General features: G+C 45.2%; 2 protein-coding genes across 7 annotated transcripts in view; one reads left to right on the top strand and one right to left on the bottom strand.

The window, feature by feature from the left end:
* Positions 1 to 4,155, top strand: part of SLC20A2 (solute carrier family 20 member 2) — a 109,926-nt gene extending 105,771 nt beyond the window's left edge. For all 3 annotated transcript variants that reach the window (XM_043893961.1, XM_043893960.1, XM_043893959.1), the window contains one exon: positions 2,664 to 4,155. In XM_043893961.1, the coding sequence (XP_043749896.1) occupies positions 2,664 to 2,828 (165 nt within the window). In that variant the 3' untranslated portion in view covers positions 2,829 to 4,155. The remainder of the gene's footprint in view (positions 1 to 2,663) is intronic.
* Positions 4,156 to 9,321: 5,166 nt separating this feature from the next.
* On the bottom strand, positions 9,322 to 21,698 carry VDAC3 (voltage dependent anion channel 3). 4 transcript variants are annotated; one of them, XM_043893653.1, is made up of 10 exons: positions 21,468 to 21,698; positions 19,002 to 19,070; positions 18,096 to 18,145; positions 16,943 to 16,945; positions 15,128 to 15,280; positions 14,192 to 14,244; positions 12,821 to 13,048; positions 11,497 to 11,647; positions 10,304 to 10,361; positions 9,322 to 9,849 (listed from the first exon to the last, which is right to left on the bottom strand). In XM_043893653.1, exons 2-10 carry the CDS (start codon positions 19,066 to 19,068, stop codon positions 9,758 to 9,760), a joined length of 855 nt encoding a protein of 284 aa, XP_043749588.1. In that variant the 5' UTR covers positions 19,069 to 19,070; positions 21,468 to 21,698; the 3' UTR covers positions 9,322 to 9,757. The 4 variants fall into 4 exon arrangements, with proteins under 4 accessions (XP_043749588.1, XP_043749589.1, XP_043749590.1 ...); XM_043893654.1 differs by lacking the exon at positions 21,468 to 21,698 and adding an exon at positions 20,431 to 20,446; XM_043893655.1 differs by lacking the exon at positions 16,943 to 16,945 and having other exon boundaries at positions 21,468 to 21,694.
* Between the last annotated feature and the right edge of the window lie 2,674 nt (positions 21,699 to 24,372).

Raw genomic sequence — 24,372 nt, 5'->3', positions numbered from 1 at the left:
TGTTCTCCACTTTCTAACACCATACACAAAAATAAACTCAAAATGGATTAAAGATCTAAATGTAAGACCAGAAACTATAAAACTCCTAGAGAACATAGGCAAAACACTCTCTGACATAAATCACAGCAAGATCCTCTATGACCCACCTCCCAGAATATTGGAAATAAAAGCAAAACTAAACAAATGGGACCTAGTGAAACTTAAAAGCTTTTGCACTACACAAAGGAAACTATAAGTAAGGTGAAAAGACAGCCCTCAGATTGGGAGAAAATAATAGCAAATGAAGAAACAGACAAAGGATTAATCTCAAAAATATACAAGCAACTCCTGCAGCTCAATTCCAGAAAAATAAATGACTCAATCAAAAAATGGGCCAAAGAACTAAACAGACATTTCTCCAAAGAAGACATACAGATGGCTAACAAACACATGAAAAGATGCTCAACATCACTCATTATTAGAGAAATGCAAATCAAAACCACAATGAGGTACCATTACACACCAGTCAGGATGGCTGCTATCCAAAAGTCTACAAGCAATAAATGCTGGAGAGGGTGTGGAGAAAAGGGAACCCTCTTACACTGTTGGTGGGAATGCAAACTAGTACAGCCACTATGGAAAACAGTGTGGAGATTTCTTAAAAAACTGGAAATAGAACTGCCATATGACCCAGCAATCCCACTTCTGGGCATACACACTGAGGAAACCAGATCTGAAAGAGACACGTGCACCCCAATGTTCATCGCAGCACTGTTTATAATAGCCAGGACATGGAAGCAACCTAGATGCCCATCAGCAGATGAATGGATAAGGAAGCTGTGGTACATATACACCATGGAATATTACTCAGCTGTTAAAAAGAATTCATTGGAATCAGTTCTAATGAGATGGATGAAACTGGAGCCCATTATACAGAGTGAAGTAAGCCAGAAAAATAAAGAACATTACAGCATACTAACACATATATATGGAATTTAGAAAGATGGTAACGATAACCCTATATGCAAAACAGAAAAAGAGACACAGAAGTACAGAACAGACTTTTGAACTCTGTGGGAGAAGGTGAGGGTGGGATGTTTCGAAAGAACAGCATGTATATTATCTATGGTGAAACAGATCACCAGCCCAGGTGGGATGCATGAGACAAGTGCTCGGGCCTGGTGCACTGGGAAGACCCAGAGGAATCGGGTGGAGAGGGAGGTGGGAGGGGGGATCGGGATGGGGAATACGTGTAAATCTATGGCTGATTCATATCAATGTATGACAAAAACCACTGAAATGTTGTGAAGTAATTAGCCTCCAAATAATTAAAAAAAAAAAAATTTGAGTATGTTCTCTTATGTGTGAGGTAATCCAGCCTAGCTGAAGAGGGACTATATCAAGGAGAGTCTCATCTCAGAAGCCACTGTTAGTAGACTTGCTGTATTTGAGGACCAGTAGGACCTAGCGAGTCTTTGTGCAGCAGCAAAGTCTCGATTGTCTCCTGTGTGCTAGAAACTGGTTTTAGACAAAGGATTTACATAGAATGGTCATCTAATGCTCCTTGATAGGTTGTTAGTTGCTACCTGGAGGTGGTACAGAATTGCTAATCACAGCGTGGGCTGACAAAATGTCAGATTAACTTCCTTAAATATGCTGCTGGTTTTGCTGTTCCAGTTTGCTTCCATAAACAAGTGTTGGATATTATTGTTTTCGGCTGACCTCGGAATACACCCCAGTTGCTCTTTGAAGCTCATTGGCCCCTGCTAACTCTGAAATAATTCTGGTCAGTGGAGACAAAACCTGTTTCATGGAGATGTTCAGGGGCCCCTCCGAGGGGCCAAGGGCACCCTTGTGACGTCTCTGAACTTCATCAGAGCTTGATTAAGGTGTGAGATATTAGGCTTTATACTTTCTCATGATTTCCATTTTTAGATACTTAAAGTTGTATGTTTTTTCCTTTGTAAATTTCATAAAATGAACTGCGAGTGTACACAGAAATATTGAATCCATGTTAACATATTGATTTTCAAGTATCTCTATTATTTGTGAAACATGATTGACATTTTAAAACCAATAATATTTATGTCCCATTTGATTAATTTTTTATCAGTAAAGTACAAGGACTGCAAAGCAGTTGGAGAAAATGTTTAAAATCAAGGGCCCTCAGTTCTCATCCTCACCCTGCCATGACTTAAAAATCTTCTCCTACCCCCTCCGCCCTCTGGAAGTGTTTTATCTTCCACAAACTGAGCCACATGGATTAGACCTTTGCAAAGATCTCCAGCTCCAACATTTTATGATGTTTTTATTCTAGGAGAAGGGTACGTTACTGCCATTTCATTGTGTATTTACAGTAGGTTCACCACTGTAATCAAGTCTCCTGCCTGGGGAATATTTAAAATAAGGGCCATCACAGCTGATTGCTAAAGTGGCAGGGAGAAGAGAAAACATTTGCTTGGCTAAGCTTCCATTCAAATAGAGCAGAATACACGTGGAAAAGTGCTTCAGAACTGTTTTCTGGACAGGGTAATCCTAAAATAATTATAGCTAAAATCTAGGAAGTGTTTTTAAAAGCTTTTTATCAGACTTAGGGGACAGAACTGGTCGTCTTACACTGTTGGCTGAATGCAGGTTGCGTCTCGCCTGGGTCTGCTCTGAAATGCCTGTGCTCCTTCCCCCAGGTCGGCTCGGTGGTGGCGGTGGGCTGGATCCGCTCGCGGAAGGCCGTGGACTGGCGCCTCTTCCGCAACATCTTCGTGGCCTGGTTCGTGACGGTGCCCGTGGCCGGGCTGTTCAGTGCTGCTATCATGGCGCTCCTCATGTACGGGATCCTTCCATTCGTGTGATCGCTCCTTGGCGGCCGGCAAACGAGGGACGGCCCGGGGTGTGTGCGTGGGTGCTGTGGGCTCACACCCGCACGCACACGCCGTGCCCACGCGTGGGCTGCCCCCCGGCCAGCGCCTCCACGCCCCTCTCAGATGTTCCAGACCACACTGTCCACCTAGGTGTAGAGTCATCGTCCAGAGCTAACTTAACTACTGTACATAATACTGTGCGTTCAGCTGGTATTGTGGCGACATAACGTGGTGCGGTTACTTACATATTAAATATATATTGTATACATAGAATAATAGCTAGCATTATTTCAGACATGCTCGAGATGGGAGTGGAGCTACCTGCCTAGATTTCAATACTCAACAAATCTTTGTACATACCGATTTCAGCGGCGGATTTTAAGAACCTTTTAAAAGGAAAATGTAGATTGGAAGACGGTGTTTTTCCCCCGTTTAATATACTGTAATGTAAGTGAGACGCAGGATGGAGGAGGCCCACTTGGGAAGGTGTCCGCGTGTCCGTGTGCTGTTGACTCATACTGGAACAGGAGTTCACAAGTGCTTTCACTGAAGAATTTGTTCATATACTGTGTATTGATTATGTAATATATCATGAATTGCTTCTGTAAATACTTAAAACTGTAATTTTTTAATGGTGTGCTTCCCTTATACTTTTTTGATCAGAGAATTTTGGAAAGTACCAAAGAAGCAGCGGAATAGTTTGCCAGTATTATATTTTCATACTGTTTGTGTCCCCCCGCCCTTCTCACTAATCCCAACATCAACCCTGGGATGCGGCGCGACCACCACCTGGAGCGGGCTGTATGGTGAGACACCAGCCCCCGCCACGGGCACACCCCTCTTCCGGTCCCCCCCACACACCCCCCACTGCTGCCCGCGCCAGATCCTGGCCCCTCGATGCTGTCAGCGCAGAGGATGTACGGACGTGATCGAGCACTACGTGTCAAGTCCAGTTTAAACTCCCGCCCCCCTCCTCCCCTGCAGCCTGAAGAATGGGACTCTGACCTCAGTCATGAGGCAAGTGCTTTGGCCTTCTAGAAATTAGGGAGTGGGGAGGGTTGACCTGTTAAGACAATACACTGGACTTGACGACTTCTTAGAGGCCTTCACGGAGCGGAGCATCCTGGCTGCTCTGCTGTGGTCCCCACTGGAGTCTTCTCTTTTTTTGATAGCGGGAGGAAGTACGACTAATGCAAGAGCCTGAAAACTGTGGAAATGCTGCTAAAACTTTTATATTGACAAACACTTTCTCGGTACTTCATTGTGATTTTTCATTAATCAACCATATTAAATTTATAATAAAAAATGCCCCTCAAAAGTTTGCCTCTGAAGTCTTTTTTTCTACATACCTTTTTCTTACTGCAGTTCCACAAAAATAAAAGCTATAATTCGTTTGCTTCTGTTTTTCAAATACCTTTTTTTTCCCTCTTATTTTACTACTGTTAACTGTTTGTGCCCAAAATACACGAGAGGAAAGGATGGCCCACAACCCAGCCATGCATTCACACACAGTGAGCCTCCAGTGATGAGCCGCCTGCCAAGAGAGCTGGTCTCCGATGGGACCTGTCACACTCTGCTCAGACTTCTCATTTCATATTTTTTAAAAGGAATTTTTCTAAAATTGTTATCTCTTTATGTTTGGTTACACTGGGTCTTTGTTGCTGCATGCAGGCTTTCTCTTAGTTGCGGCGGGCAACTAGATTGAACCTGTGTCCCCTGGGCTGGCAGTGGATTCCTAGCCACTTGGACCACCAGGGAAGCCCCCGGGTTCACCCTTAAGTCAGCCAGACTCAGCAGCACTGGGGCCGCGGCTCGGCCGTCTAGGGCTGAGGACCCAGCCAGAGCCCACGTCCTGTCTCCCTTCTTGGCTCCAGCAGCCGAGAACACAACAAGGACACAGCTCCCTGGAGCCTCGGGACCTTCAGAAGGAAACTTCCAGCCTCTGTGGCAGAAGTCATGCTCTCTGTGTCCTTCTGGGGCCGGGAAGGTAGGAGAGGAGGAGGGCTGGCCAGGTGGAAACTCTCCGCAAAGAGTCTTGCCTGCCCTGATTTTTAAATGGTACTTCAGGCCTTTCGTGGCCCTGCTTTTGATAAAACTATAAAGGAAGTTCTGTTTCCTCCTAAACTTTACAAGAAAAATAATGGCACAACAGTGTCAGGCTGCAAGGTCTGTCCTGGCAGAAGGGCTGTTGTCTCAGTGCAGTGGCTGGAAAAGAGGGCTGACAGGAGGTCAGTCTCACTGCACCTGCCTCAGTAGCCAGGATGGCAGAGGCCCCGATGTGAAGCAAGACAAAGGTCACAACCACACGGGGCCCTGCAAGAGGACTGCTTCAGATGTAGACACACAGGTTGAAAGGATGGAGAAAGGTACTGTGTACAAATGGAAACAGAGAAAGCTGGGAAAGCAATACTCGTTATCAGTCAAAATAGAATTCAAAGACTAACAAAAAGACAAGGACATGACGTAATCATCAAGGGATTAATCCAAGATCAATTCAAAAAGATGTAACAACTGTATATGCACCCAACCTAGGAGCACCTCAATCCATAGTGCAAAGATCAACAGATATAAAGGGAGGAACTAACATTAACATAGTATCAGGAAGGGACTTGAGCACCTAACTTACATCAATGGACAGACAATCAACCCAGAAACACTGGTTTTCAGGCCAGTCTGTGCATTGCTGCTTATACCTATATCTATATTTCTATCCCAAAGCAGCAGAATACACATTATTTTCAAGTGCACAAGTAACAGTCTCCAGGATAGATCACAAGCTAGGCCACAAATCAATTCTGAAAGTAAATTTAAGAAGACTGAAATCCTGTCAATCCTCTTTTCCAGCCACTGCACTGAGACTAGCCAGTGACTAAACAGCGTGCAGAGACAAGCCTTGCCCGCTGCCCCTTCCCCCTGCTGCCCCCGAGTTATCTAACTGGGATGGCCTCCCCTCCCCACGAGGGCAGAGGAGGGACCCAGCAAGGGGATGGGATGCTGATAGTCTCTCCTTTGAGTTAATCAGCCTCTTCCTCTAAAAATGCACACACTTCTCAGACCAGGGGCCCTCCTGTGTCCCTGACATCTTACTGTGCTGAGGCTTTGTCACCAGATGCTCTGCGGTGCAGAGACAGGGGCATGGACCTCTGCGGGGCTCCTGGGGATGCAGCCTCCCAGCCCGGCCTCCCGTCTCTCTTCAGGGCAGAGCCTGCACGCAGCACAGGCTGTAGACCAAGAGCCAGAGCAGGAAGCATTTGCTAGTCATTTCCCAAGGCCAGCAATCCAGAGGTGAAACCAAACCCTGAATGTCGATTCCAGACTGTGAGTTGGGAGGTTACTGGGGAAGGGAGGGAGGAAGTCAAAAGGAACAAGACAGACGGACCTCCGCGGCAGGAGGCCTGGCCCCACAGCCAGGCTGGCACCTCCCACTGGCAGACGACAGTGGCGCCCAGTGGTGTCAAATGTAGCTGCAACCATGTCCGCCTTTCCAGAACCTTTTAAATTGCAGCAGTAGAGTCACCTCACAGAGTGTTCAGTATTATCATAATTCAGAGCTGTCAGAAAGGCCAGGATCTATCTGTGCCACTTTGATGGCCAGAGGTGCCTGGGTACCTGCCAGGGGAGAACCTCAATCTGGATGCAGACCCAAACCAGGCCCATCTTCTCGGGCCCACACTCACCGAGTAAGCGAGTGCCCATCATGTTCCCGGTGCTGGCCTGGCCGCCAGACACAGACAGGCCTCGTGGAGCTCATCCTCGGGGGCGGTGGGTGTGCAAAACTGCCAACACGATGGTGTGACTGCCTCGCTGTGGGAGTGCGCCCAGAAGGCAGGAGCCGGGGGGTGGGGGGTGGGGGGTGGCTTTCAGAAGAGGCAGAACGTTGGCAGAGACACCAAGAGCACAGTGACGGTGACGGCACTGGCTCCCTTGGGAGACGCTGTGATTCAGAGGCTGCAGAACAGCTGAGAAGCACATCTGACAGGCTGCTCCCGGCAAAGGTCTGTAGGTGGTCAGCCGCCCACCCAAGGCCCAACAAGCTGGCTGGAGAGTAAGGCTCCAGAGACGAGACTGAGGATGCCAGCAGGGTCGTGAATGAATCAATGTTAAAAAGGAAGATCAAATAACGGCGAGGCCACAGGAGTTACAAGGCTGTAACAGGGGCTGGGGGTGGGGAAGGAGAGGAAGGGGACCCTGGGGAGTGGAGGGGAGGTGCTGAAGGGCATTTTACGGGGCAGAGAGCTGGTGAGCATGTCAGCACCAGCGCACTGGGGAGGCTTCCTCTCCCAGGCGACTGCACTCCAGACGCCTGCAGTCACTGTGAGGGGCCAGCACAGGGCCTGGCACAGCTCAAACGTGCTCTCCTTTCTGCTACGACTGTCGTTACGAGGGCACTTAGATCACAGCCCTGCAGCCATACAATCCAATGAAACTGCGGAATAATGGCGGAACTCCACATCCTTCTGTTCATGTCTGGGTTACCGTGTCAACACAAAGACTGGCTCTTCGGCTCTACAAGGAGCGAAAAACACTAACCTGCAGCAACCTTCCCACCTACCTCGGGCCGTAAATACAACTCCCCTCATCAGACAAGGTAATGAAGCAGTGCGTGAGGGGGCATCTCACCAGCAGTTTTCTGCGTCTCCTCAGGCCCCCAGCATTTCCATCCCCCACCCTCGCCACCGCCCAGCTGAAGAGAAGCCCCAAAGTGACACCCTCTAACCCCAGGAACCACCAGGAGGCCCAGCCAGCCCTGCTCAGCGTCCCATTCACGCTCAGGTTGCACAGTTCTCCCAGAAAGACACAGGAGCCCACTACACAGAATGAACTCATTGTTTACCCCCTCACCCCTTCTCCTTTTCTGTTATACTTCATCTCCTGTGAGGATGGCTCAACCCACAGAGACAATGAGAAAATAAAATTGTATCGTGTGGCCGGTATCACAGATGATACCTGACATAAGAAGTGGTGGTTGCAATCTGGATTCTCGTAGAGAACCTTTGGTGGGTTAGGGTTAGGGCTAGGGTTAGGGTTAGGGTTAGGGTTAGCGTTAGCGTTAGGGTTAGGGGTAGAGGGGCAGGGAAATATCTTGCAGCACTGACGTTTTCCAAAAGCAGCTGTGTCCAGTTGTTCTTAAGATTACTGATTTGGACAGTGAGGAATCTGAACAGGCCAATCAGAGAATTACAAGTATCAGTGAACCCACGAAAACAGCTCCATCTCACTGGCCGTCAGGGAAGCACTGTTAAGACATTTTTCCTCTAAAAGTGGTAAAAAATCTAAGTCCGTCAACATTCAGCCTTTTTGCAGATGCAGGAAACAGGCACCCCGCACCACCACTGGCAGAAACACAGGCTGGTGCCGAGTTTCTGAAGGGTGACTGTGCTGCCCATCACACGTGCCCAGCACCTCTGACTCGGCACCTGCCCGCCCGACACCGGTCCTGGGGACCCGCGCTAAAGCAGCTGCCCCCACCGTGCGCGTGGCTGAGCGGTTTCACAAAGACACAGAATTAAAGACGGCCCTTCCACTGACCTACCGCACGCCGCCGAATGGGACCACGGGGACACACACCGCCTTCACCACCACAGAAGGCTCTCCTGGGCAGTGCGCCCCGGGGACACTCACGGCGTGGACAGAGAGACGTGGACAGAGGTACTCAGTGCAGCACCGTCTGTACGGCAAGCTGAATCCAGCAAAGAGGAGAGCAGATAAACGCCACACTGATTCAGAAGTGTGAAAATTACGAGGCATGTCTATACAGATAGAAAAGCTGCTTTGTTCACTTGAAAAGTATGCTGCAAGACAAGATAAGCATTTTAACATTTCATAAAGATACTTACACAGTCACTAAAGACACTGAAAAGTATCTACAAGGATGTATGTCAAACTGCTAGTGACAGTGGAAGAGGGACTGGAGACAGGAAAGGCAGGTTTCACTTTTATTTACAACCTCACTGACTGCATCTGCTGCAACCAGCACATATTGTTAAAAAAAATCTTTTTTCCCAGGAGTTCTACTTTTAGAAAGACAATATACCAGCAAGCCCTGAAGATATCACAGTCTCCTCACTTCTCCTCTGAACCACTATTTCCATCCTCTGGGCATCATTTTTCTACACCAAAAGCCTTGTCCTGAGACCCAGGGGGCCTCGGGTATGCCCCCTGCTTCAGCCTCTCCCCAGCAGCATTTCCCCGCTGCCCCCTTTCCACCCACTGACACTCTCGCTCCTCCCCAGCAACTTTACAGAACTACCACGACAGACTCTCTCACTGCAGTCGGCAGCGAGAAGCCCTGTAGACCTGCCCCCGCCCAGCAGGACGAGACTCGGCCTGACCCACAGCGGCAGCAGCAGGGAGGTCAACAGAAGAGGCAGCGACAGGCAGGAGCAGAGACCCGTTCAGACACAGAGCCCGCCCACAAGAGCACTCCTCACAGCAGAGTCGGTCACACCAAACACGAGCACCCGGCACCGGCAAGTCCAGGCAGTTTATGTTCCAAATGTGATGGGTTTATTTTATTTTACTCTGATGCAAAACCAAAGATGCTACTACCGTACAGAGACCAATATATTACAAGGTCATGAAAAAGTGGTGTGGGACATGCAGGACGTGATGGACAACTGGAGGGTCGGGTCGTCTCCTCTGAACATGACACTACACCGTCGCTGAGGAACACACTGAAAAAACACTGAGGAACTGAACTGAAATGTGGCACAAACGTGACAACTTCCGGGCATGCCTTCAAGCACCTCCCTTAGGATGGACTCGGTACCTAAGCTTCAGTGTGGGGAGGAGTACAATTCTTTGGAAGAATAAAAAGTTCACACTTTTGAAATTTCACAGAAGAATTTTAAGGCCAAAACATAGTGGGTTCATTTCTCTTCACCTCCAGGGACAAAGCTGATGCTTTATTCAAAACCACATTAAGCTTCTAGTTCAAATCCCAGACCGACCTTGTGCCCTCCTGCATTGAAGTTCTTCCCATCGATCAGAGCCGACAGCGTCAGCTTCACTCCTGAAAAGAAGAAGATCACGATTACTTGTAACAAGCATCACAATCAGATCCTGTGTTTCCTAGAAACCACGGGTGGAGTCAGCAGCGTCGGTTCAGCTGGCAGAGAGATTACAGCTATTACTAACACAACACTAGGGATCCATAACCACCTCATCTGTAAAGCAGTCAAGACACACTCTACTTGGAGTTCAGACTTAAGAATGACGAGTGATCAACCAAACTCACAAGCCAGAGGGACCAAGTTATAATTAGAAATATTTCTAATATTTTAATATATATTTATTTAAAATATTTAATATTTTTAAACGAAAGTACTGAATCTGTTTACTTCGAACCACCAAATGTTACACAGTTGTCTGAATTTCCCTAAAGTGACTACAGACAGGTTGTCTGTAATTTTCATTATTCCTCACTCACCTTCTCCAAGCCCACTGTTATTCATTCCCTTACTCACCTGGTCGAAGGGTCTGAGTGTAACCCAGTCCAATCAGGCTGGCATTGTTTACTTTAGCCTAAGACAAGATGAAACAGAAACAGAAATCAGTTTCATAACATGCAAGGCCAACACAACCACTTCATGCATCAGATTTCCAAAGCTGAAACACCTTAGGACCAATCCAGAATTACTGAAACCGAAAGCTAAATCAATAAAAGATAAATCTTTTAAGAAGTCAGTAGGACTAGTAGGGACAGAGGGGACCTTGAGCATACAGCTTAAAGGCCTTGAGCAAAATGTTAAAACACCGTGTGGCCAAACATCCCTCCCTGAGCACCGGATTCTTCTGAGATCAGTTTTCTGACCTCTGACAGTGGCAAGAGAATGACCTCCGGTGACAGAGCGACCGGGGTCAAGCCCTGACACTGCCTCTTACTGAGTGACCCTGGGCAGTCACCTGACCTAAGTCTCAGCTCCCTCGTCTGTGAAATGGGGGGAGAGGGTAGTATTATTCACCAAACAAGAGTAGTTGTGAGGATTACATGAGATGATACATACGAAGTCTTAGCACAGAACCTGAAATTTAAGAGCTCAATTAGCATTATTAACAAGAATTACTAATGGCAACTGGGCTTCCCTCATAGCTCAGTTGGTAAAGAATCCACCTGCAATGCAGGAGACCCCCAGTCGATTCCTGAGTCAGGAAGATCCACTGGAAAAGGGATAGGTTACCCACTCCAGTATTCTTGAGCTTCCCTTGTGGCTCAGCTGATAAAGAATCCACCTGAAATATGGGAGACCTGGTTCAATCCCTGGGTTAGGAAGATGCCCCGAGTATGGGAAAGGCTGCCCACTCCAGTATTCTGGCCTGGAGAAGTCTATGGACTGTATAGTCCTTGGGGTTGCAAAGAATCGGACACAACTGAGAGACTTTCACTAATGGCAACAGGAAAGTAATTGAAACCCAGGAATCTGTAGATAAGAAAATTTTGAGGCCAAAGAGATAAAATGACTTGAGAAGGTCAGACAACAAATACGGGAAGAACCAGGATTGAAACCCATGTTTCCTGACTTCAGGGAGAGGCTCCTCTCGCTACACAGTGACCAGCACTGTGTAATAAAGAACATGCAAAGCACAACCGTATCACAACATCCATCTGTAACTCGGATGAAACCCTAAGAGCAGACCCCATCTGACAGCACGTCCTTACAGAGAGAGAAGTTCTACAGTCCAGCTTGTACTTAGCAGCGATGCCGAAGCGGGTGTTGTTACTGCCGGCTGTCCACGCGAGGTTTATCGACGTTTCAATCTTCTCATTCACCTTCTGGTAGATTGACCCTCCAAATTCAGTGCCATCATTCCTGTTTTCATGGCACAAGAAAAACTCATTAAGTATCTAGTTTGTTACAATATGGAAAAAACTCCAAGGCTATCTAAATCAGGGTCTTGTTTTATAACTACAGATTTCAGTAAACTTCTAGCATAAAAGACTGTCAAATAAAAGTTATATAGTTTATAACCACCTAATTAAAGCACAGTAACATCTGATTCATTTACTTGGCTCCCCCACATAATATAAATTTCTTAAACAGCATTTGACTAGGCACAATGGCAGATACCAAGTAGATATAATCTGGATGTCTCTCAGTTGTTCATAGAACTTAGAAACTTCAAAATAAGAGTTCCACAAAGATTCTGTGAAAAAACATATACAGTAGTACAAGCCAATTCTGGATTTCATTCAAAACACAATCTGAGCATAAGAAAGCGCCTTCCATGCAATGGCTACCGGGCATGACCCAAGGTGTTGTCTCAGAGAATCTCAGAGGTCAGCCTGAGCTGATGGCTCTTCTGATAATACTGTTTCACCAACTTCAATGCCTCTGTCTACACCAGTCATTGTAAGTGGATTAGAGTGTCTAGTGGACGGCAATCTGCAACACTTCAAAAACACAGAGCTAATCCTTCTCTTTGTGGGACACTGGTAGTGCCCAGCAGGCCAAGACATGAAATAACAGTTTAAAGTTCAAATTCATGTAACCAACAGGCTGCGGCCTACAGACTTGAACCCAGGCCTGCTCTGGGGACCCTGCTACTTCTGAATACAATACAGGTACCTGGGGTCACACCAAGTACCTGAACACCTCCACAGAATTACACTGGCGCTGCTCCAGGACTCTGATCCATCAGGGGGTTATTCCTGATCCAAACAGACCTGCTTCCGGAAACTGCCAAGATGAGCAGGGAACCAGAGGAAGCAGCAACACCTCTCCAAAGGACCCCTCCCACCAAAGGGAATCCTTGCCCTCGCTCTCTCCGTCCCAGGCTCGCAGGCCAGCGAGCACCAGCGCCAAGGGCAGCAAGGCCCGCGGTGCCTGCTGACCTCCAGGACAGCACAGCAAGGCTGGTGTCCACCCGGCATCATCACGTGCAAGCACCACCCGCTTCCAGCCTGCGCAACATGCTAACGGCCACCCTCCTTCTGGGCGGCCGCACCGGCAGTAAAGGAGGAACTCTGAACTTGGAACACTCACACGTGAGTGTGCAGCTGGAAGTCTGCGGCCTTGTAACCCAGGGCGAAATTATTCTGTGACAGTTTGGATTTGGCTGTGTCAAAACTCATCTGATAGCCAGCAAGCCAACCTTCAAAGGCCAACACAGCCCAGCCATAGATGGTTGGTCCTGAAAAATCTATATCAACATTACTGCCAAGACTGAAACAATCCCGTTTATATGAGGCCTTCAATTTCCCACTCTTCTTTCTGTAAAACAAACAAAAACAACAGAATGAAAACAACATGAGCTTTTACTGCCGTCTAGGAATCTTGAGAGTAAGATCCCTTTTCTCCCCCAATGTAAATATTATTTTGGTAGAAGGCACAAACAGACTAACAATGTTTCAAATGACTTAGCTCTAAAATGTAATTTTGCTAGGATTTGAAGTAAATATACTATTTTTTTTACCTATTCTCTACTGTAAGTTCAGATGATAGGGTATTTCATGATCAATTTCACAAAAGCATACGAAAAGTATAAAAAGGTGCAAGATTTTCAGTACCAAATGAATAACCTGAATGCATATGTATACAGACATACAAGAAACCAAATTTCTTTAAATGTTTCCAAATGGTACAAAAGGTAACACCCGACACAATTTTAGATTATTAACCTGTCACAAAGAGAAATGTACTTTATTTTTTGGTAAGCATGTTCATTTTCCTCAGGTCAGTGTTGTCTCCCTGGATAATGTGGGACAGAAGTGTACATTTCTGAAGGACGATTTTGTGAAAACACAAAACGAGCCCTTAACAGTCCAGGGCGATCCCAATGAGGCCTCTTATGAGGACACTCGTCCTGAAGACAACGCAGGCGTGCGGCAGGAGGGGCACGCCTGCTTCACGGCTCAGGAGGAGCTCAGCCCATCGAGCGCCTCGCCTTCAGAGACAGGCAGGTGGGAGACAACAAAATCCCCACTTTACAGATGAAAACACTGAGTCAGAGAAGCTGGGGGATTTACAAAGGCTAAGAAATCAAGTAAGGAGAACTGCTCTTTACACTGTTCTGCTGCCAGGAGACGACACTTTTCTAAAGATGTTAACTTCCCAGCAAGACCTCACATCCAAGAATCCTCAGGATAGCTTAAAAACATCTAGTCTCAGACCCTTCTCGCTCCTACGTTTTTCCCACAGTGTGCCTCTTTGAATTAGATTTACAAGTCCTTGTTCATCTGCCCACATTTCAAATGAAAACCGCCCCCTGCCTCCGGCGGTCTTCCTGCCCGTCTCCTGCACACACAGGTCTCTGCTTGCCTCCCCTTCGGAGCTCCTCCTGCAGCCCCCTCCTCTAGACCTCTCCACCCCTTCAAGAAACCAGACCATTTCAGAAAACGGGGTTGGGATAATTACCCTGTGTTCGGTACAAATATGGTATCAAGAGTCAGTTTCAACCCTTCAGCCAACTGAAAAATAAAGATTTAAATTTAACAATTAGCATTTTTCAATTCTTTTCTTGACTTGAGAAACCAATTCTAAAGTTTTCTCTGACTTCGCTAACAAGGAAGTCATTAAAGAAAGCCAAATATTAGATTATCTCATGAACTGCCTCTTCTTCCTTTTCCCTGCCCCCACCCGACTCCCCTCACCCCAGGCTTCATCACGATTCTCACCAAAAAGCAGGCTTAAGACATACAGGTCAGATCCAGTTATAATAGCCAATAATGTAAATTAAGAGTACAAAACAACAAAATCCCAGTGCGACAAAATAACTGTGATGCTCTTTTGAAATTGTTATGGTAACTGGACAGTTAGCAAACCAACCTAAGTAGCTTATTCAGCTATACAGATGCATTATCTATATATGAAAATGTGCATACAGACATACCTCAAAAACTAGTGCCCTGAATGTACCAGGCACTTGACAAGCATCTGATGAAAGAGTTTCTCTTTGAAAACATTAAAGAATTTTTAGAAACATTTTTCTGTGGAGTCAATTTTGCAATGATTACAAAAACAAAATTAAATCACTACAAATAGCTTGGTCTGCTCAAGAGAGGCCCAACTGTGTAACAGTAAGTAGAACTGGTCAGAACAAAAGATGTCATAATTATGTACTCACCAACAAAATATTACTTTCTAGAAACCTAAAACATACCAAAGAAGGCCATGTGCAGAAAAAAAAATACGGCAACTAGACACTGTGCAAGGCTTCGCTCAGAGTATATTTGGACAAAATATATACTGTAGACAAAAGTAATATTGTGGACAAACTGATGACAAAGTTTGTTTATCATCTTATCCCCAAGATTAAGTTTACCCTACAAATAACTTCCAACGCTATCTTACCTTATTCTCCCAAGAGATTTCTGTCCCAAGAGTATTGTCTGTGTTCCACTTCTGGGTGAAGGTCAGCCCATAGTTACAGATCTTGTATTTGGTCTCTAGGTTGCCTGATGCTTTCCCTGTATCAGTGTAAGCATGACCAGAAGTAGAAAATTCCTGGTAAGAAAAAATAATTAAAATCAGCTCACCAAATAGAAAATATTCATTCCAGAAAACAGTATTCAATGCAGCAGAAACCAATACAACTGACTTTCTACCACAACCCTACTCTGTAGCAACTTACTTCCTGCTCTCCTTTTTCCTTCTAATCTCTAGATATTGTAACCAGTCTTGCAAACTTCCCATTACTCCACCTCTCTTACTGGTATTTCTGTTCCATACACTCTCTTACTAAATGGGAATCCCAAACTCTTTTAAAAGAGAAATATCTTTACTGAAAATGCCTTTCCTAAAAAGACAAAAATATCAAACCTTAAACATTTACTTCATGACATGAAAAAAACTTAGTTCTCTATGACCTTTTGAACTATTAGTTACTTTTAACATCTTTAAAAAATCCCCAAACACTGGAAGCTTTAGATTCCCTCCTTTTAATGGGGCCATAACTTTACTGTATTAAAAACTTTTTTAAAATTTTCATTGTGGTGAAATACACTTAACATAAATTAACCATTTTTATGTGTATAGTTACACTGGCATTAAGTACATTCACACTGTTACAAAAAATTTATTGCTTTTGCCCACAAAACTATCTTTAAGATTTTCAGCATACACAATTTCAATATTTGACTGTATCTATCCATTTTTCACAACAAAATGGAATGTTGTAACTTATCCCTCTTCCTCCCTCTCCCCTGTCAAATAGTTACTATGGATGGCTCAAAATAAATCCTCCTCCCTAGTTAGATGTCCCCCAGTCATATGACAGTGAGCAGTTAGGAATACATCTCGTTCTAGGGGGAAGCAAACAGTCAGCACCTGTCACTGACAGTCTAGGAACTGTCAAGGAAGACCCATTTCTGATTGGCCCTGTTTTTAAAGACCGTCTCTGAAATATTGCCAACAGTCATGAAACGCCAGCAGCTCTGCCGCAGTAGTTTTACCACCTGCAATATGAATCCTTCCTCCACCAAATGCCCTGCCCCCTAACTCGCGTTCTATAGGCTGATGACACAACTGGGAAACTGTGATCTGTTAATCTCCACGGCACAGCAAGTTTTCAAAGAGACTATCAAACTGCACACTAAGGGCAAGGCCTTGGCAAAACATGACAAAATGCTAGTCATGTTTTAACAACTCACATCACTGTCTTTTAGTAGATCCAGCTACCGAGTGTTTTATTTTTCACATTTACCTTTTATAAACTTGCAAGTAGAGCAAATATAAACCTTAATTTTGGTGCAAAAAATTAAGGTAGAAGCGTATTTAGTCTGTATTTCTTTCTTATCATCACTATTTCTTCATCTGAAGCTCTGTCAAAAATCTAAAATACCAGAGCTCCAAATCTCAAACACAAGGTTATAATTTTCCTAAGTTGAGTTCCAGGTTCACAATTACTTCAATTTTTGTTTAATTTCATAATTAGCTCAAACAGTGCAAAATATATTTATAACATGCACATAACATCTACAGTTCTGCTGTGATGCTAGTATGCAACAAAACAATCATGGAAATGTTACTGTTATAAATGGCATATCATAAAAATACCAAGATACGATCTAGGCAATCTGGAGCAAGGGATGAAATTTTTCCTAAATCACTACTAAAGAACAGAAACAGCCATAAAAACAAAGCACACAAATATACTGTTTTTCTTACCATCTGAATGAATATTCACACACAACAGCAGCATGAAAGGGAGACAAAATTTTAGTTGTTGGTTTTCTCAACACAAAACTACCTTGAGCAAATCTGAAATACTAATTAAAATGAGTGTGATTTTTCTGTTTTAATAGACTACATAATAAAATCCCATCTTAGGAAGGTAGTTGCATAAATATTTATTTACTACTAGAAAATCCAGGGAAAGAATACTGACAAACCAGGATTAGATGAAGTATCAGACAAAGCATCATAAATACTCCAAATACTTCTTGCCCTTCTAATTAAATCATTATATCCAGAAATAAAATTTGCACTGGTTTGAAGAGACAAATACCAAAGAAAAAAAAATGCAGTCAATATGGAAAAATCAGAGAATAAGGTGAATGTAAACTTGATCTATCTGCTGAAACTTATAAAAGCTCTGGTTAGTGATATGTGGTGATATATCCTTTATTTCTTACTTCCAGGAAAAGACTTTATGAACATTAATAAAAGTTGACTAACCTTCTGCATGTATTTCTACATTTGTTTCAACTAATCATGATGGGACAGAGACTAAAGTTAGTTTGTTTTTGTAAAAGGGCAACAAAGTTTGCATGAACCCAATAAAAAGGAAGCAAAGATTTTAGTGTCCACATACATATTCACAAAAGTATAAAAATACGGCATAAAAAAAATATATACATACAGACACACATACATACGTATACACATGTATTCTATATCTTCTGAGAGGAAGACTCAGAATACTTTTTTTTTTTTTTTTAGTTCTACCACTTTATTGCTACCAACCCATTTCCCTCCACCCTTGTGCACACATGCTCAGTCATGTAATCCCATGGACTTCAGCCCACCAGACTCCTCTGTCCATGGACTTTTCCAGGCAAGAATACTGGAGTGGGTTGCCATTTCCTTCTCCATTCAGAATACTTTTATAATGACAAACAAAGATCTCCCCCCAAATTCAGCTTGATTGTCCTTGGGCTCAACTGGCTCAGTGGCTCTGAAATCTGAGAGGAGGACAAGGCTCTAGGGAAGACAGCACAGCGCCAAAGGTATGCTGTTTCAAGTGACTTGACTAAACAATGATTTTCAAACAGGTTCCTTTAATTATGCTACATCTATTAACAGTATATTAAGTACTTACCACTCCACTACATGACTTGGTTCTCAGATCTATTTTGACCATGCCAAATCCTAGACACACACACACAAAAAATAAGTGATGTACAAAATGTGACATCCACTCCAGTCTTAACAATTTAGAAATTATGAAAATAGTCCCTAGTACATTTCATATGGAAAATATTCAGTATTCCTGTTAGGTGAGAGTTCCACAAGAAATTGAATTATAACAAAATTCTAACAAAAAATTGAATTGTAACCAAAAATTACAACAAAATGCTAACAAAAGTTAAGCGTAATTTTTAAAGCCAAAATAATAAAGACATATTTTTAAAATATAAGTTAAAAAAACCTATGGATGAAAGAAAAATGCATTATTTTAAGAACCAAAATTATCAGAAATTATACATATATACAAGCTTAAAATAATTAACATTATTAATTAATAAAAAATCAAATGTGTACAGCACAAAAACTTAAAAATTTCAAGACTACATTTTTAAAACCAAAACTAAATGTCTACTTGGTTTCAAACACTGTATGTTCCTCCAAAGAAGTCAAAAGCTGGGGTTTCATGCTCATGAAAACACTGCCATTATTTGGAGGAGGAAAAACACACTCCCTGCTTTAACTGTCCCCAGAGCTAACCAAAGGAGGCACATACATTACAGATTTATACTATTTCACCCCACAGATAATATTAAATATGCAAATATTATGTGTTTATGTACACAATGGCTTTTAATGCTTGTGGCACTCCACCTCTAAAAAAAGAAGTCTAGTAACCTGCTAATAGTTATCCCCTTAAATCTTGTGAAATAGATTAATGTTGACTTAACCTCATTTTACTGAGCACAGTAGCGCCCATATCTTAGGCATTCAGTATGAATGCTTACCCCACACTGGCAGTTTACAATAGCATACTTACCATATCCTTTGTTGAAGACATCTTTGGCAGCCTTTCCTAGGTCACAGTAAGTCGGTGTGTTACACATATCTTATAAAGAAAAATAAGGACAGGGAATAAATAATATTTAGTACTTATTCACTGTTCAAGTGTTTAGTCCTGTAAGAAGAGGTATACAATGTTTCTTGCTTTGCATCATTAATGTTTACCTCCTAAGGCAAGCAAAGTTCAGAGAAAGCACACTGCTCCTTTAAAAAGAGCTTTCCAGAAATCTGAAGAATGAAAGGGTGTTTTTCATGAGATTCACAGAGGTCATCTTTCTGATTGCATTTCAAAGAGAAATTTCTTGAAGGCTGAAGCAAATGTTCTGTTAAACTGGACTTTCACTTTTTAAAAGGATGCAAAAGTGTACATTAGTAAAACATGTCTTGGGCAGTCGTAAAGCCAGAAAGCTGTGTAAGATGACAAAGTAAATATTCTGAGGATCTGTAAAGCAGATGCAGTCAAACATCTTCAGAGCTAACATTTTTGCCACTCTGAAATTCAGTTAAGAGTTACACTAATTGAAGTGTATTCATCCAGAATATGCCCTCTCTCAAAACTCTTCTTAAAATACAGTGCTATAATTTAACCTATTAACCAGACAGAGGACAGATCCTACCTGCAGTAATCTGCTTACCAAAAATCAGTATACACTCTAAAAGTTACAGTCTTCAAACACCCTAGGTGCTTCACTTCATCTTGCCTGAGGATTCAGTCAGCTTCTCTACTGCCAAGATGACCCTCATCCTCATCAAAATTCTCAGGCCGACCAACAATGCTGAATGTACCATTCTTCGCCCTTTCTGCACAACAGGAAATCTCTTCCAGCAGCATCCTCAAAAGTCATGCTGGAGCACCTCAGGCAACCCCATTAGCCCCACTGTGCATGCTAAGTTGCCAGGCTCCTCTGTCCATGGGATTCTCTAGGCAAGAATACTGGAGAGGGTTGCCATTTCCTCCTCCAGGGGATCTTCCCCACCCAGGGACTGAACCGGCCTCTCCTGTGTTTCCTGCCTTGGCAGGTGGATCCTTGACCACTGAGCCACCTGGGAAGCCCCTGTTAACCCCATTACTACCCCCTAGTAAAATCCAGAGCACCAGCGAGCCCTTGCAATTACGATGCCTCAACCACCTACACGTTCAAACCTATTCACTTCTATTTAGCAGAGCTCTTAGTCTGGCCTCTTGCTAATAAGTAAGCTTCTGCCTATCCCACCACACCTGACCACCACACACACACACTTCATGGTGCATTTCTTCACTGTGAATTCATTTAAAATGTGTTCCTTAACCTAAACCTGTCAAATATGACAGACATTAGGATATGTTAAGAGAACAGAGTATAAGAATATATATAAAGTTAAGTGGAAAGAATAAAGATGAAGAAGATAAGTGTACTGAGTCATACCATAATAAAACTTTGTTCTGGGCCACAAGGTTTCAAAGTTCTTTTCCAGAGCAATTAACCTACAACACAAGTCCTGTGTGTCCCAACCATCAATTTGAGACTTTTTACACGTTGCCAACTGCAATCTGATATTACTCTTTATGATCACAAACGACTGTGGTACCTGTTGAAATTCTGCCTGAAGCCCATAATTTGGGAGGTTAAGTATAAAAACAAACCAGGCACTACCTACTCAAATATTAGAAACGTTAAGGTTTTACAGTTTGCTTTAAAAAAAAACAAAAACAAAAACGAAAGATACACTTCAGTGTTTAGAAACCTCCATCCAGGGACCCATTACAGTCTTCTAGCATTTTGTTTCTTTTACAAAAGCACTTGCTAGACACTCTGCAAAAGTCGCGTGGGGGGGAGGGGTCGTCTGATCTCAACTGTGCCCAGTTCAAGCTTTCTTTTCCAGGCCCACGATCCCGACGGGAAATGCACTGCTGGTATGAGCAAGCAAAAACTCGAGAAGCCACAGACACGTCACGTTCCAACACAGTGCCGCGGCTCTGCCGATGCACTCGTCCGTGGACGTGCACGGCGCCCCGGGCTGCCGGAGCCGCAGGCGGGGGCGGGGAGCGAGGGGTGCCGGGGTCGGGGGATGGGGGGGCGGTGGCTACAACAGCATCACCGTGGGGACAGCCGGCTCGCCTCGCCTCCGTCAGCTGTACGTTCAGCACCCTCCCCTCGGGGGCAGGGAGTAGAGGGGCCCCCTGATGCTGGATGCCGAGGCCGGAGAGGAAGCCGGGGCTCGGGAGTTCGCGGACCCGCCTTCCCTCGAAGCCAGCCTCCTAGTGCCGGCCGGGCCGGGGCGCAGGTGGCGGCGCGGCCCGCCCGTCCCCGGAGGGGCCGGTTCCCGCTGCCCCCGCCCGCGGGCCCGCGCCCCGTTCGGCGGCCCTGCCTCCGTTAGCCGCCTCCCGCGGGTCCCTGCCGGACGGCCGCCCGCCCGCCCGGCCCCCGCCCGGCCGCCGGCCCGCGGCCCCGGCTCGCCTCACCTCCGACCGGAGGGCCCGTCCGCTCCGCTAGGAGGGGCCTGTCCGCTCCGCCAGGGCACCGCTGAAGGTCTTCTTCGGACCAACGCCGTCCGCGCCTGCGCGGCCCCACGCCCGCGGCGCCTGCGCGCCCCGAGCCCCGAACCCCGCGCCGCGGCTGCGCCGGAGAGTCGCTCCGGGGGCGCGCGCCGCGGGCCCGAGGAGGCCCAACACCTCCAACTGTCCGAGTGCGCGCGCGCGCCGCGGGGGCCGGCGCCCGGGGGCGGGCGGGGTGGACGTGAGCGCGCAGGCGCGACGCCCGCGCCTTTATCCCCCGAGGGGCCGGCTCTCGCGAGAAGGCGCGGACCACTAGCGACCCTTGCCCGTGGAGGGGTCGCCCCCGCCGCGTCCTTCTCAGTCGGATGCCTGACAGACCTGTGAGGTGATTCCATGTCAGAGTGACTGAAGTTCAAGAATGTGGCCTTTGGGTCACCTCATCTTAACGATGAGGAACATAGGTCCCCAGGGGGTAAGTGGCGTGACTTACCCCGGCGTCATCACACCGGAGGTGTAATTCAAAGGAAGAGAGGAGGTGGATGAGGGACAGCTCACCTTTAGAGAAGATTTCCAACTCATAAATGTACAAGAAATTACAGAAACAGAAAACCCTTGCTTTGGAGCCACCAAGAACTGCGTCAGGCAGAATTCATCAATAGATGCTGGACGCTTGAGGATATTCGTCCAGTTGCAAAGTATCATCCCATAGATGACTTAGTGAAGAGAAAACGGTACCTTCACATCAAACGCATCACCTAAACCGAGTGATGGAACTGCGCAGCGCCAGGGATGGTACAGACTGACGTCTTGTGTGAGAATGACTCGCCCAAGAAGTGCTTTCTCTCCGTTTCGGAGGAAACAGACAAATCCAGTTGAGGGACAGTTCTGCAAAACAACCACCTGGTCTCTCCTAAAAACGTGAACTTCGTGAACTGTTAAGACTAGTCAAGTGTTCTAGATTAAAGGAGACAAAAGAAAGATATGACCCTGAGAGCCATGCAATCCTAAATTGCACCCTGGATCAAAAAACAAAAAGCAGCTATTGAGGGTCATTATTGGGACAATTGAGAAAATTTGAATGTCGATTGTATTAGTATTGCAGCAATGTTAAATTTCCTGAGGGTAATGGTTATACCTTGATTATGCAGAAATGGGGACTTCCCTGGTGGCTCCGTGGTAAAGAATCCTTGTGCAATGCAGAAGATACAGAGATGCAGGTTCAATCCCTGGGTCAGGAAGATCCCCTGGAGGAGGGCACAGCAACCCACTTACCTGGAGAACCCCATCGACAGAGGATCCTGATGAGCGACAGTCCATGGGGTTGCAAAGAGTCTGATGCGACAGAGTTCGCATGCTAACATGCATGCATGGATAAATGGCCTGTTTTTTAGGAGATATAGAAAGTAATTCATAAATGACATAGCATGTGTCTGCAACAAACGCTCAAATGGTCAGGAAAAAACATTCACAATGTTAACAATTGGTGTATCTAGGTGGAGGATCTATGGAGCTTCACTGCATTATTCTTGAATCTTTCCTGTAAGTCTAAAATTATTTTCCAAGATAAAAAGTTGAAAATAAAAAAACCCCACAAAGTCTTTGATTCTCAGAACATGATACCAGGTTGCTTCTTGAAACCAGAGGCAAAGATGATTTCCCTGCTGTGTTTAAGTATTTCAGGCTAAGAAAAGATAAGTAAGACACTTGCTCCCAAAGGACTCATAATGTGAGACTTGGAAAATGAGGCAGAAAATGATCAATGTCATTGGCAAAGCAATATAAGTTAGTAGGCTAAATAAAATGAGCTTTGGAGTCAAAAGAGTCTGGGTTGGCACCTCAGATCTGCCAACCCTGTGGTTGTTGGCGAGCAACTCTATGTCTCTGTTTCCACATCTGTGAGGCAGAACCAAATAAGGTCTACTTCAGAGGATTGTAGTTGATATAGTAAAGACGGTGAGGTATCCAGAGTACACAGTGATCCACCTGGCACATGGATAATGTTCATTAGTTAATAACACAGATGAAAATTAATATGCTATAGGCGATTAAAAGCCACGCAAGCAAACTTAGAGTTATTCACATCCAGACGAATATTAGAACCACAACTTCAGCCTGCACTTTAGCACAGACCTGGCCTTTGTCGGGCCCAGCAGGTCATTAAAGTCTATAAAAACCACTTCTAACGGAAAGTTGGCAACATTCCTTCCTTGGGCTTCTTCATCCAAAGTCTTTCTGAAGGGACCTGATAACACCAGTCCCCGGTCACACACAGAGGACCTCCCCTCTCTCCCAACATGCAGGAAGACGGTAAAAGAAATTGTTCCAGAAAACAACAGCTGCAGAGGGAATCATTCCTTTATTTCCCATCGCTCTGACCCTGCTGGCTTAGCAGGATCCACAGTTGCTCTCAACATTCACATCAAGCCTCTGGCCTCAGCCACCTCCAGACTACAGCTAGTTCTCACACCCTGCCCACCCACACTGGGTTCTGAATCTTGGGAGGCATAGAAAGGACTTTCTCAGTCCAAATCCTTATCACCTGGCATTCTTTTCCTATAAAATGTCTAGAACCAGAATTTTAGGGCAGGGAAGGTGCTTTAGATGCCTTCTTTTGTAGGACATTTGCTGAGTGCTTACTGCGTACAGGGCACCATGCTCAGAACTGATGGGCGAGCACAAACCCGGAAGCATCTGTGCTGTGTGTGTCCAGAGGCCCTGGTGAGCAGGTTTCCAACCCAGGTCACCTGCTCTAGTCAAGATAACCTGGTCTGTCTGCCTTTGTTAACTTTGTGAGAGAAAATCTCAAAGGGTTAGTGTAGTTTTACTCTCCCCCCTGCCCCCCGCCAAAAAAGAACAAAAAACGGAGAACAGA

Source organism: Cervus elaphus, chromosome 32 (genome assembly GCF_910594005.1).
Source record: "Cervus elaphus chromosome 32, mCerEla1.1, whole genome shotgun sequence".
NCBI lineage: Eukaryota > Metazoa > Chordata > Mammalia > Artiodactyla > Cervidae > Cervus > Cervus elaphus.
The sequence above is the reverse complement of the archived record's forward strand: the minus strand, read 5'-3'. Positions and strand labels throughout refer to the sequence as shown.